Source organism: Symphalangus syndactylus, chromosome 10, assembly GCF_028878055.3.
Source record: "Symphalangus syndactylus isolate Jambi chromosome 10, NHGRI_mSymSyn1-v2.1_pri, whole genome shotgun sequence".
In the NCBI taxonomy this organism is placed as follows: domain Eukaryota; kingdom Metazoa; phylum Chordata; class Mammalia; order Primates; family Hylobatidae; genus Symphalangus; species Symphalangus syndactylus.
Window position 1 is genome coordinate 29411109 of NC_072432.2, and position 15729 is coordinate 29426837.

Consider the following 15729-nt stretch of genomic DNA (forward strand, 5'->3'; position numbering starts at 1 on the left):
TTAACCAGCCTTTTAAAATCTCTTTCCTGCTATTTTCTGTCTCCACTCCCCACATGTTCTTACCACCCTGAACTCTTTTCTCTGACAGAGTGGTGTTTTCTTACAACTGGGCATGTGCATCCCTTCTCCCTGGCCTGCTTAGCTCCTCCTCCCTCCATCCCCTTATTCCTGGATATCTTTCAAGAGCCAGTTCCAATAGCATCTTTTCAACTCCAGCTCTCCCACTTCTTTCTGCTCTGTACTCCCACAACACAGTATTTAGTCCACTGATTGTGATTATATTTACATGTCCCTCCTCCAGACTCAGAGTATATCGCCTGGCTGATGGTGAGCCAGAAATGCTTAGAGAATGAAGCTTGCTTGTCCTCATATTTCTACAGCAATGAATAGATTAATCAGAAAAGGTTTTGTTATATTTCATGAATAAAAATAAACTTATCTATTCTTTCCTGGGATAGAAGTCATAACCTCGTCCTTATTCCAGGCACTCGGGCTGCCAAGAATTCCCAGCGTTCGCTAGTTTTCCACTTTTTTCTACCTCAAGCAGAATTTAATTTTGTTTTCATGATTGTCATCTTTTAAAAACTATTCCTGCCTTAGTTTTTTCCAGTTCAAAGCAAGTATAATTTACAGTTCCAGTAAATAAAAGACCATGATTGGGTTACTCCAGGCCTATGAATATATCTCTCTTTTCCAGCTGTATTTCCGTTGCTGTTATGTAGATTGAAATTCAATATTTTCCTGAATGTCATTCATTGTGCCTCTCTTTGTTTTTAGTTTGGTTTTATCATTTAATTGAAATAGACAATAGAGCATAGGAAAAAAGCTAAAACCTTAGTTACTTAAACAGAAGTAGATTTGAGGAGACTTAAATTGGTATAGGCCAAAATCCACATTAAAGGCTTTTTACAAATAAAAGGGTGGTTCCTGCAAACTCTGAATGTAAAGCCGTTTGAACAGGGGCTAATTTGAAGTTTGCCACGGAAATTTAGAAATCCTTTGGTAGGAAGTTGATAACATTCCAACAATGCCCTAAAATAAATGTTCTAATTACTAACAACACTAATAAATAAAAACTTTATTAGCACCCTTAAGTACTCATTTATGTAATTAACTTTAGGATTAATTACATACAACTAATTCAAAAGATCTTTTCAAATATTCTTACTTACTTATTAAAGTAGGGCTTATAAAGATTTGACTATTGGACTCTAGACCAAACCAGGACAAGAGTCCCCAGAAGGCCTTCTATAGAGCTGTGACTCACTATTCACTTCCCTATGACTGCTAATTTTACCATCTTTCCTTTCCATTGACCTTAACCTTGCTGGAGCAACAAAGTTTTATCTTCAAATAGTTACCAACCAGCCATTGATACTGTCACCTGAACAATAAATATGTCTACTAAATATTAGATTGTTGAGCTTGGTTTAGTTGGAAACAGCAATGTGCCATTGAAAAATAATTTTTAATTCAAATAGCCATTAATTTTTATTGCTACCTATCCTTTAGTTAATACTAGTTAGCTTTTTTAGTGCTAAAGATAAAAAAAAATTAATACCCCAATTTTAATTTTAAAGGCTAATGTTCAAATAAACCTTTCTTTCATTTGTAATTTTTTTGACTTAGAAAAGAAGTATGGCTTCTAAATTTTGGAAATATTATACCATCTGTGTTTACTAAGGTAGCCCACTTTGTTCTGCAAATTTAACCCATATTTTCAGTGAAGAGGGTCCAATTCGGAAGGAAGAGTGGGATTTCAGTCAGAGCAGAAGAAAACACCTGCTGTTAATCCAAGTGCACAAGTGGGGGCTGGAGCGTCCGAAGCAGCCGCTGCAGCTGTGCATGGAGGTTGACCTCGGCTTTGCTTCTGTCCTAAGCTGGCAGGTGCCAGGACGCCATACTGTCTGCTCAGAAACACCCTCTTTTGAGGCAGAAATATTTATTGCTCAATTGTGGATGCAAATTAAGCATCCTTGCTCAGGGCACGTTGGCTAAAGAACTCTAGTTGACACGTGGATTTGGCATGAGTAATTGGATTTTGAGGAAAAGGGTTGTCTCTGTTCCTCACTGTCAAATAACTTCACAAAAACTTTGTCCTTAAAGATGCTGTGTAACCTAACAAGGTGCCTTTAGAGGGCTGGTACAGTGGGAGATGTGGCCTCTGAAATCTCACTGGCAAAAGCAAACGAAAGTTTAAAGAGAAACTTGGGAAGGGGGTGGATATGGAGGCTGGGGAGGTGTCCGTAGTAACAGTTGACCTTGATGTAGCTGAATTTTCTAGAGGTCATTTTTTCTTAATGCTAGTATGTGGAAACTGTTTGCCTTAGACACCAGGCTATTTAGCTTCTCCAGGACAGGGACCATGTCTTTCTAAATCAGCCTTTCCCAACATATATGTTCCACCAGTGCTTACAATGTTGCCACACTGTATAGACATTCAACAAATGTGTGTAAAAATCAAAATAAAGTTAACTAACATGCTACTTAAGTCAAGACTAGAATCTCAATTGTATTTTTTAAATTTGGTGATAGCCTCTCATTATTCTTTTCTTTGGCTTTCATCTGCCCCACCACAAATAAAATCCTACTTGTATAACCTTAATAAGCATTTTGCATGTGTTAAAAATAATTGAATAAAGTCCTTAAACTTAATTTTCCAGAGATGAACACGCAGACTGTACTCACTAATTACTACTTGATTCATGGAAAATAATAAAAATGTTAAAAATTTATTGAAAACAAAAATAATTTTTTCTCTATCCTCTTTTAGCTGGCAAAATGATTTTGAGGGTAAGAGATAAAAAGGTTTTATAAAGTTGATTCCATTTTCTTAGTCCCCTCTGCCCCTCCTCACTCCTCCTCAATTCCCCTTTCTCTCATTTTGAACTTGAGACATTGGGACCAGTGTCTGTGACACTGTGGAAAATGCAGTGGGGAGGCATTTTAGGTGGCCCTTGTTGAAGGCAGGCACCAGATAGGTATCCTTCTTTCTAAGACTCTAGTTCCAGAGCTATGTTCCAATACTTTGTGTCAAAACCTCTGCATTTAAAGTCACACATACTGGGTTAAAGTCCTGGCTAACTCACAAGAAGCCTAACATTGATAGTCTTTGAGTTTCATTTTTGGCATCTATAAAAGGATTATCATAATACTTATCTTGTTGGATTGTGGAAAAGATTAAATGCAATAACAGGTGAAAAAGTTTCTTGTCAATGGTAAAAGACCCAAAGTATAGGACATGATGTAGTTATTAGAAATTTAATGATAATTTCACAGCTGTTACCAGAAGGGCCACACTGAGAATGGGAATTTGGTGCAGTTACTCTGTAGCTGGTACTTAGCAGAAGGAAATGTTTTGGAAGGTGGAGCATTGCTACATTCCCACCTGCAGTGACATAGCAGCGTCCACTGGCACCTAGGATGGGGTACTTTGCTAGAAGCTGGGCCTGTTTCCAGTCCAGCCTTGTCCTTTTTCCTCAGCCCTGCTGAAAATGGTGGTGAGAGAAGGTGACTCTGAAATGCTCCAGCTCCTCAGGTGGGCTGAAACCAAAACATGACTTTATCTTTAAGAGCTAGAAAATATAACATATCAGTGCCTCTAGAATTAGTATTTCTGTTCAAAGGTAAAGAAAATCTCAATAAGGCCCAGGAATAGACAGCTGCCCAACAAAATAGAAATTCCTGTAAAGAGCCACATACATAGAATCACTTAACTTATGACAAAGGTAATACTGTACTATAATGGGGAAAAGGTACATTTTCAAGAAATGGTGTTTGGTTAATTTGATATCCACATTTTTAAAAAACATCTTGACTTTTACCTCACATCATACACAATCAGTTCTTAATAAATTCAGATTTAAATATGGAAGATAAAATAATGAAGCTTTTGGCTTTTAAAATAAACTTTAGCTAAAAAAAAAGCTTCTAAAATAAAATGGAAAGCCCTCTTTATGACATTGAAGTAGGCAAAGATTTCTTAAGTGGAATATAAAAAGGGACAACTATAAAGAATAAAAAATGTTAAATTGAGTTTTATTAAAATTAAGAACTCAGAGGTGTTCATCAAAAACACCTCTAAGAGAATGTAAAGGCAGTAAACAAAGTGGGAAAATATATTTGCAGTAAATATATCTGACAAAAGACTCATTCAAAATATATAAATAACTCTACATCTACCTACATACATATGTACAATGTATAATATATAACAGATAAAGAAGTCTAGCAAATCAACAGGACAATTCAGTAGGCCAAGGACAAAAGGTATGAAGAGACACTTTATGAAAAAGGATGCAAAATGGTCAATAAGTGTATTAAAAGAGAGTTCAATTTACTAATCGCTGGGTAAGTACATACTAAAACATGATGTGAAATTACTACATCACTACCAGAATGCCTAAAATGAAAAAGATAGAAAATATCAAGTATTGGTAATATGGGGCAACTGAAATTCTATACATCGCTGATGGAGCTTAAATTGTTAAGAATTACTTTGAAAAACTATTTGGCAGCATCTACTAAAACCGAATATATGTATAGTCTATAACCTAACAGTTCCTTTTCTAGATATACACCCAGCAGAAATGAATATACATTTTCATAAAAGACGTGAATTACTATGTTCATAGCACTTTTTTTTGAGACGGTCTTGCTCTATTGTCCAGGTGGGAGTGCAGGGGCACAGTCTCAGCTCACCTCAACCTCCACCTCCCGGGTTCAAGCGATTCTCCTGCCTCAGCCTCCCAAGTAGCTGGGATCACAGGCATGCGCCACCACACCCAGCTACTTTTTGTATTTTTAGTAGAGATGTGGTTTCAACCATGTTGCCCAGGCTGGTCTTGAACCCCTGACCTAAAGTGATCCACCTGCTTTGGCCTCCCCAAGTGCTGGGATTACAGGCGCGAGCCACTGCGCCTGGCCATAGTGTTTTTTTATAATAGCCAAGACCTAGAAACTCCTGGAAACAAATGGCTGCCAACAGTAGAATGAATAAGTAAATGATGATATAGTCATACAGTGGAGTATTACAAAGCAGTGAGAACAATCTACAACTACACACAAAATTATGGATGAATTTCACACTAATTAAGCAAAAGAGGCCAGACTCTATGATTTTATGTACATAAAGTACAAAAACAGGCAAGCTAATCTATATTGTCAGGGGTCAGAATAGTGGTTACTGTTGGTAGAGGGTAGTGACAAGGAAATGTCCCAACAGGAGCTTCTAACTTGGAGGTAATGTTCTATTTCTTTAACTGGGTTCTACTTGCATACATGTGTTGAGTTTGTGAAAATTTATTCAGCATATTATGTACTTATGACATGATATGTACAGGTATATATGCACAAGCATATATGGTTATATGCTTCACATTCTAATATGATTATAGTTTAGAAACCAAAATTTCTTGAGAAACCTCATTGACAGCTATCTCTGTATTCTTTGAATGAATCTTTTAACTAACCTGGCTGATCTATTCAGTTTACAATATCTTTTTTTAATTAAAATTTTTTTCTCTTTCTTTTTTTCAGGGCCCTCCTGGTCCAAAAGGCGATAAGGTAAGAAAATGCATACCAGAAATAAAGTTATTGGAGATCCATATTGGCATGACCTACACTGTGTTACATTTTGATCTTTTTAATGAACATCATGTATACATTTTGGCTAAAACTATTATCTCACCTTTCTATTCTACAGGGAGAACAAGGTGATCAGGGACCTAGGGTAAGTTGTGCTTTACCCATCTTGGGCAGAAAATTAGTTTCTAACTCCAAGTTTATTGAATAAAAGTACCCCAGCTTCATAATTGCCTTTGTGCCACATGATTCAGTAATGGCTAGCAAAAATACCATACCACTTGTAAGTGAAAAAACCTAATTAACAATTTGGATGTATTCTGTTGCATTATCTTTACTTGATGCCTATAAATAGAAAATTCTACAATAATTAGACATACTGAGTAAGGGCCAGAATCACTTCTAAGAGTCAACAGCAGCCACCTTTCCAGTGACTATTGAGTCCTTCAGATTTGCATGAATTGTTTCGCAACATAGAGGCCATGTGGATTTCTATTGAATTTGACCTTTTGCTGCAGTTAAACCTTACGTGCTGTTGCATACATGTTTTTTTTCACAGATAAAATTATCAGTGCATTTTACACATTTGTTCTTTGCCATAAGTTTGTATAATACTTATTTGAATTTCTAGTTTTTATAGATTTTTAAGCAGATAAAAGGTGTAATACAATTTAGCATTGCAGGGAGGAGGGAGCATTCTTTTAAGCTTCTCAGATGTGGCCCTTTTAACCGTTATAACACAATGGTGAATGCTTTGTTGTTACCTTGGTAGTGCCAAGTCCTCTACTTCACATCTGTGCCTTATTACCCAAATGTTCAGACATACTGTTTCAATGATGTAGTGGCTCCGTTCAACATACCTCTCAATTTTCTCATGTCACTATGCACAAAAGCAAGTATTTGGCTGAATAGAGTAATTTTTTACAGTGGAAAGGCTCATTTAAAACTTTCAGGTTTAAAAAAGAAACTATGTAGGTCTTTCTGTAAAATTCACTGTGCTTAGTTACTTATTAAATGCATTTATACTGCATAGAGATATTTTTGCAAAAGATGCAGTTGATGCAAACTTGAAAGGTTTGTAGTTGTATTATCTCCTCATGTTTCTTAAACTAGATAAAAGTTATGCTATGATTTATCATACTTTCCCTTTTGTTCTTCAGCCACTTCTTCATATAGAAATACTGATTATGCTTCACAGCATTTTGTTTCTCGTGGCAGTTACTCTGGCTGATGACTAGCTTCAAGCCAAATACTCATTTTAGGAGATTAAACACCACGTTATCCACTGTCATGGATGTGAATAAAATAAGACTCTCATAACCTTAAGTGATTAGAATACAGCCATTTGCTCTGTATGTGGTGATTATTTCACATGACATGTCTCCTCATATCGAGTATCATTTCTTTCTACACGCAATATCAAAATCACTCAACCTCCCCTTTCCAGGTAAGAGGGAAACTGTTTCCATTCTGAGAAATCTTCTTTTGGCAAAGGAAGTGAAGGGTGGTTCACAGCTTAGCTGTCATCAGTATGCATGCAGTCCTCATTTTCAAAAAGGTGTGTTGGCTTTCATCGTTACAAAGAGTGATGATTGATTATAAAGCTAGGCCAAATTTTCAGGATGAAACCTGAAACCATCTGAAATTCACCTGGTTTCGTGTTGCATTACAAACTAAGACTTGGACCAGGTTCCTTGAAAGTTTGGCCAAAGTTCATGAACTACTTCGACAAATCCAGACTGCCTTTCATACAGATTTCAACCAGTTTTCGCACTGAATGGGGCCAAGTTTCACTCAATTCAGAGCACATTTAGCATTGCAGGTGGAAAGTGGCAAAAAGTGATTTCATTTTCCTTTGTATTTTGCTTTGTATTGAAGGAATTTGGATTGAATTCCTAATACAGGATGAATCTTCATGGGTACGAATCTAAGTGTCCTGGAAAGTAGAGGTGAAAGAGAATGAGAACCCACTGACTTGCCTGTCTTTTCTCAGATTCCAAGCAGGTCTCATTCAGTGCTCTTAGAATTTTATAAACATTACTATCTAGTAAGATAGTATTAGCTACATATTAGGAAATTGATCATATCAAGATAGTAGGATGAAGGCTCTAATTTCAAAAAACATCAAAAATAAGAACTGGAAAAGTCTCCAATTTTAATGAAAATTAATTTTACCCACATTCTCTATGTAGGCACAGTATTCCTGCTGATGACCAAAGGCTCTCTTTTTTTTAATGTAGTGTTTGTATTCCAGTACCCTGTCCATTTTCATCCTGTTGAAGATTTTGAATTACGCATTTTACCATTTGTTTCCAATAGTTTATTTCTTCCCATAATTAACAATATGAACTCCAAACTCCATCATGTCAGCTCTTTGTCAGGTGAATTTCCATTATGAGACCTATATCATTTTCTTGAATATTTGGAAGTTTCATCTCTTTGACTCCCCAAGTGTCCAGTGGGAATAAATTAAGCCATAAGAGGTAAATCAAAGCTGGAAAAACTTGAGGATCACATAGAAATTAAGAATGTGAGACTATTTTTAAGTACTTGGACATATATTCAGCAGTATATATTGAGCAGCTACCATCTTTAAGATACTGTGCTTAATACTATAGACACAATAAATGTGTCCACTTATCTCTCTTTTCTACTAACCACCAAATTCAACTTACTTTCATATTCTTGATTACTTCAGTGGCTCTCCAATTAATCTATTTCCACTCTTAACCTTGTATAATTCATTTTATACATAGCAGGCAGAGAGATCACTTGACATTGTAAATTAGATCGTGTTACTCCTGTGTAAAACTTTAGAATGAAATCCAACCTGCTGTGCTTAGCTCTTGCCCATCCCCACCAGCTCATCTCACACTAGTCTTCCCTCCACCTACGACACTCAGCCACACACTGTCCTCCATGTCCTCTTCAGACACACTGCACTTTCACCCAACTCAACAGCTTTCCATTTGCCCTCTTCTGGTCTTCTTGTGATTGAGTTCTTCTTATCATTGAAACTTCATCTCAACTATCACCTCCTCTGACAGAACTTCTCTAACTACTCAATCTAAACCAGAGAGTATTCTATCTTGTTTATGTATTTACTTGCTCATTATCTATAAAATATGCCCCCCTCCCTCCTTAGATCCTATATTCCATAAAAGCAAGGTTCTTCTCTGTCTTGTTCATACTCCTTCACATAGAATAGTGAAGATACAATAAATATTTATTGAATGTATGAATAAAATATTGTTATATCATTATGGCCCTCAAGAAGCTGATAATCTCATGGGTACCTGAGTAAGAAAACTGTGGTTATATGTTATATATATACCTCAAATAGATATACCAAGAGGTGCTAGAAAAGTGAAAATTCTTTCATTTTAAATGAGCACTGGCAACTGTGGAAGAGGTGACACTTGAGCTAGAACTTGATAAATGGGTAATCTTTAGGAGGATATGCTGAAGAGCAAGACATTACATATTCCAGGAAGAGGAAATAGTATAAACAATATTATCCAAGTAGAAAATGGCAGGATTTAGTTAAGGAACAATAATATTCCATTTGTGATTTTTAAAAATGTGATATACACAATGGAATACTATTTAACCTTAAAAAGAAGGGAAACTTTTCATTTGCAACAGCATGGATGAACCTGAAGGACATTATGTTAAGTGAAATAAGGCAGGCACAAAAAGATAAATAACTGCATGATCTCACTTACATGTGGAATTTTTAAAAGTTGAATACATGGAAGTAGAGCATTTCATGGTGGTGACGCATGGCTGGTGGGGAGGGTTTTGGTAGATGTTGGTCAAAGGATACAAACTTTCAGTTAGATAAGAGGAATAAGTTCAAGAGATCTACTGTAGATCAACGTGACCACAGTTAATAACAATATATTGTATTCTTGAAAATTGCTGAGAGTGCATTGTGTTCTCACCAAAAAAGATAAGGATGTGAGGTAATACAAATGTTAATTAGCCTGGTATAGCCATCGCATGAGGTATACATATTTCAAAACAACATATGTAACAATATATATATAATTTGTATTTGTCAATTAAAAGTAAGCTTTTAAAAGGACCCTAAAAAATAATATTCCATTTGCCAATAAATAGTTTAAGTAAAATATTGTGTCATATAGACTGAAAATTTTGGATTGAAGTTATATTATGGAGCATTTTGAATGTCTAGTGTGGTAGGCATTAGAGAGCCATTGAGAATTTTGAGTAATCTGTGCTTATCTTATTTTGAGACTGTCTGTGCTTATTACCAAATGTTCTTTATAAAAATATTTTTGAGGCTGGACGCAGTGGCTCACCCCTGTAATCCCAGCACTTTGGGAGGCTGAGGTAGGCAGATCACCTGAGGTCAGGAGTTCGAGACCAGCCTGGCCATCATAGTGAAACCCCATCTCTACTAAAAACACAAAGAGTAGCCAGACGTGGTGGTGAGTGCCTGTAATCCCAGCTACTTGGGAGGCTGAGGCAGGAGAATCACTTGAACCTGGTCGGAGGAGATTGCAGTGAGCCAAGATAGCACCATTGCACTCCAGCCTGGGCAACAGAGTGAGACTCAGGCTCAAAATAATTATTTTATATATATATATATATATTTGGTGGTAGTATCTGCTGTAGAATACAATTGGAAGAGACTGAAAGCAGGGTGACCAAATAGACCAGGAAACTATGTCACTTATTTAGGACAAAGTCATAAGAATCTAGCCTATACAGACAATGTCCAGTCCTCAGTGGAGAGGTAAGCGGAAAGGATAAGCTGACTTAGCATGGAACATCAGGTATCATTGGAGGCAAGGACACATACTGAGTAGAAGGGTCAGTGTCAGAGTGAGAATTTCAGTGGGGGAGTTAGGGAGAGAGGTGAAGTGGGAGGTGGTAAGTTGATGAACCAAGAAAGAGATTCCAAACTGGTCACCAAGATACGGACAAAAACTCCAATTTCACCATGAAAGCTAGGATATGAGTTTATTTTTCTCACATAAAAAGAAGTTTGGAGAAGGCAGTTGATAGTGTTATTTATATAATTAAATGGTGTTACTGTTGATTAAATGATGTTACTAAGTCTGTGAATCTCTTGACCTTGTCTCATGATTGCAAGAAGGCTGCTTCAAGTCCAACCGTTGCATCTAGGCGTGTATCAGCAGGAAGGATAGAGAGAGAAGAGTCTGAATCAAGAAAGCAACATTTTCCCTATGAACTTCTTAGTAGACTTCTGGTTATGTCTCATTGGCTAGGTTGTGTCACACAGTCATCCAAGAGCTGGAAGGGACAAGGGAAATAGGGCTGAAAGGGAAGTTAGGTCATCCAACCAATAAGGTTTATCACAAGTGCCAAGCAAACACCTGAGTGGACAAAGAGGGAAATCAGGGCTGACACTGATAGAGGAGCATTTGGTGAGAGAGAAGTCAAGAGGGTGAAAGATGGATCCCGTCCCTATTTGACTTACACTGAGGACCTGTGACCGTGGGTGGAGTTGTAGTCAGGTTAAAGTTTTTTAAAAAAGCAGTCAGGAAGTGAAATGGAAAGATGCTGAGGTGAAAATTCAAGACCAGTCTTGAAGCCAATTGGATGTAGGGGATGAAGTTGAAAAAGAAGATAAAAATAGGGCTAAAGTTTCTGGCTTGATGCTTGATAAAATAGGTCAGAAGAAATTGGGAGGATAAGTGAGAAGATAGATTTTAATTATGTTGAATTCGTGATCTTGATGAGATATTTCATTGGAATAGTGTAACACACAGAAACATGAAACTAGAATTCTAGGCAGTGCCATAACTGGAGGTAACTGTTACATAGCTGAACTATCACAGAGGGAGAATTGAAATCCTAGAATTAGAAACATGTTAGGCAAAAGAGTAAGAAGAGTACTGCCCTAGAATAGAGCCTTTAAAAATACTCACACTTGGCCGGGCGCGGTGGCTCACGCTTGTAATCCCAGCACTTTGGGAGGCCGAGGCGGTCGGATCACGAGGTCAGGAGATCGAGACCACGGTGAAACCCCGTCTCTACTAAAAATACAAAAAAAAAATTAGCCGGGCGTGGTGGCGGGCGCCTGTAGTCCCAGCTACTCGGAGAGGCTGAGGCAGGAGAATGGCGTGAACCCGGGAGGCGGAGCTTGCAGTGAGCCGAGATTGCGCCACTGCACTCCAGCCTGGGTGACAGAGCAAGACTCCGTCTCAAAAAAAAAAATAAAATAAAATAAAAATAAAAAAATAAAAATACTCACACTTATAGAGTGAGATGAAGAAGGAAGGAGTGTCAGCAAAAGAGAAAGCATTTGAAGGTAGAAGTAGGACACTGCAATGTGTGAACACCATACACAAAACTACTTAAAAAAAAAAAAAAAGAGTGGCCAATATAATGTTCTCAATAAAAAGAGAGCCTCAGGGATGAGATCTTTAAAAAGCTTTTGGATTTGCTGTTTTGGAGTCATGGGCTATTAAAGGAATATCTTTTGTTAAGTAGTGAGAGTGGAAGTCAGATTGCAAGAAGGTAAAAGGTAAATGGTAGGAAAGTTGACTGTCTTTGAATACAGTTGATGGCATATGATTTAATGCAGGAGGAAGTGGGCTAACTTTTCAGCATTAACTTTCTTTCAGTGTACATTGAACCAATTTCAGGCCTACAGTTTTAGGTATAATATAACAACCATAAATATCATTTGGTTTTATTCTACGAGGCACTGAGTGTTAGATTTCCACAAATGAATGCATCCTGACATAAGAATTGCACTTCCCGCCTTGATTCTTGGGGAGATGTCATTGCAGATTTGCCACTAATCTTTAATTCATTCTTCCAACGCTGCATTTCATTAGGCCTTTAGGCTTAGGGTCAGGATGGTGCTTTATCTGTGCTGTCAGTCACCACACATCGAGTAGCTAGGCACAAAGAGATAATTGATTCTCTTTATTTCATCCTCGTAGCATTGTATTGCAAAGTTTTGAGGCTATGACTTTACCTTGTATTTAAGTAGAGATTGCATGACCTGCTGAAAGGAAGTTGTCAGGGATTCCTAGGTTGAATAAGAAAGTTGGACTAGGAAATAAGACCTCATATAATAATTATAATTGCTGATAGCTTAGTCTTAACAACTTGCTGGATACTTTTCTAGGTAAGTTGCACACAGCATCTCTAAGCCTTACTGTAGTGCAGAGAGATAGATTATCAGGGAGGAAAAATAGGAAAAGTAGATGCAGTCGAGTTAAATGATTATCCACATGGGCTGAAGTCAGGCTGGACAGGGATCAAATTCTAACTCTACCACTATTTCTATGATTATGATCAGGATTAATAAAGTAATATATGAAATATCTGTAATAAGCTCTCAACAAACCGTATCTGATTTTTCTTCCCATATTTCTTCTGAGGAATATTGGGTAAAGTAACTTGCCCAAGTTGACATAATTTGTATGTGGTAGAAATGGGATTCAAACCTGACTTTCTCAGCTTGTAGTTTGTGCTGTTTTCAGTGAACAAGACTGCTTCCCTATCAATAAGGTAGTTGTTATAAAGTCATCGACATTAATGTGAAATGATAGGGGTTACAGAAATATCTGTGTTTGAAATAATAACAATAAGGATACTTTTATTGAGTTCCTAAAATACGCCAATCACTCTATGATGTCACACCTTATTGCAACAACCCTATGAAATACTTACTTTTATTATTCTCATTTAGTGGATGAGGAAACCAAGACTTAGAAAATTTAAATATTTTGTCCAAAATAATAATCACTCACTGGCAGAACCAGAATTTGAACCTAGTATTTACAGATTACATTTTCCATGTATTCTCTCATTTATCTTCTAAAGTAATGCTGTAAGTTAGTAGAATACGTATTAATATAACTTTTCTTCCTTTCTCTTTCTCTTTCTTTCTTTCTTTTTCTTTCTCTCCTTCCTTCCTTCTTTCCTTTCTTTCTTTCTTTCTTTTTCTTTCTTTCTTCTTTCTTTTTTTTTCTTTTCTTTCTTTCCTCTCTTTCTTTCTTTCTCTTTTTCTTTCTTTTTCTCTATTTCTCTCTTTCTTTCTCTCTTTCCTTTTTCCCTTCCCTTCCCTTCCCGTCCTTCCTCTTCTTCCTTTCTTTTCTTTTTTTTCTTTTCTTTTGTCTTTTCTTTCTTTTCTTTTAAGACAAGGTCTCACTCTGTTGCCCAGGCTGGAATGCAGAGCCACAATCATGGCTCACTGCAGCCTCAACCTCCCAAGGCTCAGGTGATCCTCCTGCCTTAGTCTCCTGAATAGCCAGGACTACAGGCACACACTACCATGCCCAGCTATTTTTTTATTTTTTATTTTTAGTAGAGACAGGGTTTCATCATGTTGCCCAGGCTTGTCTTGAACTCCTGGACTCAAGTAATCTGCCTACCTCAGCTACCCTGAGTGTTGGGATTACAGGTGTGAGCCACTGTGCATGGCCAACTTTATTATTACTAATTTTTTCTCATGAGGATTGAACTCAAGCAGATTAAGTGACTTGTTCAAGTTCTTTCACATACATTTACCAAAAGACAGTGTTGGGACTCAACGCCAATTTCCAATCCTGCTGTCTTTCCACAGCCTCCAAATGGCTGCTGGGAACCCTTTCAACTTGAAAATCCCAGGGCTCTGTGAATAAGATTGAAAAAGCTGGGGAACACAAGCACAAATAGGTGGATATTTTTTCTTTGCACTTATGATAGGCTGTTTATGCAGGCCATGCACTGTCAGCCCAACAGAAAACAAATGAATGGATGAATGCCATATAGTAATACCCCCCAAAACATAAGTGAATGAATGATTGCCACATAGTAATACTCTAGAACCTGTCTGTCACTGAGTAATTCCTTAGAACTCACTATATGGAGCAGAGAGGCAATGTTGGCCCCCCTCCAAGGATTGTAAGAACACCCAATTACCTTGTTATAATACAGATTTTACTTCTCAACTCAATAGCACCTATTCAAAAATTGTATATATTATCACACCAGTCTTAAACATTTTTTAAAAGAAAATTGCATATCAAGATCTTGCTTATACTTGCTATTAGTAATTGTTTCTTCAGGATAACCAGATGGATGAAGTTTGTTTTCTGCTCTTCATAATGCTGAGTTTGCGTAACCTATAAGCTATGTTGTTGATTCCACTTTTATTCTAAGTTTCTCTTTTCAAAAAAAATGGACTTCACTTCTTTATCAGTAACAGAACCTCAGTGTCAACTGTAAAAGTCTCAAGATTTTTAATGCTTCTCCCGTTGTCATCTACACCCACTACCGCTACCGCTGTCTCTCTTCATCATTAAAGAGGGCTTTTTGTTTGCCCAGTTCATAAGGGCCTCTGCCCTCATCATGAACCATAGCCCTGGAATCACAGTGACACCCAGGGCTTTGATGATAATGGCTCATATTTCTTTTCTATATCTTAGTGACTTAAAAACATAGCCTTAAAAATAAGCAAAGCTGTTTTAATGTTTAATAATGACTTTTTAAAATGGAATACCATGTTTTTCTGAAATTGTGGCAAATTTATTAATCAAACATAGGCAATAAAATGAACAAACATCATGAAGTTATCTTTTGATTATATATTAATCTCCTAATCAGTTGGTTACCATCACCTTGCCAAATAACACAGAGTCCTGATAAATAGGAGATTTAGTGGTTATTGGTCTCGACATCATCAGCCAACAGCTGGTTTTAAATGAGTCCTAAGCTCTCACAGTTTGAATAAAGCCACCCAGGAGCTCTGCTTCACTATTTTCATAAAATTCCTTTCTCCTCCTAGTGTATTCGAGTAAATTTTCATAACAGCTGGGACTATGCAAAACTGATAGCATCTTAAAAACATCTTTGGCAAGACAGATTAAGTTCCAGAAAAGGAAAGCATTTAGTTTATTTTATTATCTTAACCTTTGTTGACTTGAATGATTAAACAGATTTTTTGGCTCTGCTAAAACATTTAGGCCTGGATATTAATTTGATGTTCTTATTTGTTTAACCCTTGCCTTTCTCTGTCACCTTAATGAATATACTACTCATTGGGTATTGAATGTATTGCCTGAGAAAAGGGAATGGATATAACAAAATGGAAAGAAATAAATTATGAGAAAATTATTTTAACACTTTCCAGATTCAGAAGCTGGCATGGAAACA

General features: G+C 36.9%; 1 protein-coding gene across 6 annotated transcripts in view; it reads left to right on the forward strand.

The window, feature by feature from the left end:
- Window positions 1-15729, forward strand: part of COL25A1 (collagen type XXV alpha 1 chain) — a 514179-nt gene that overhangs the window by 332711 nt on the left and 165739 nt on the right. For all 6 annotated transcript variants that reach the window (XM_063611090.1, XM_063611091.1, XM_055296768.2 and 3 more), the window contains 2 exons: window positions 5539-5565; window positions 5705-5731. In XM_063611090.1, the coding sequence (XP_063467160.1) occupies window positions 5539-5565; window positions 5705-5731 (54 nt within the window). The remainder of the gene's footprint in view (window positions 1-5538; window positions 5566-5704; window positions 5732-15729) is intronic.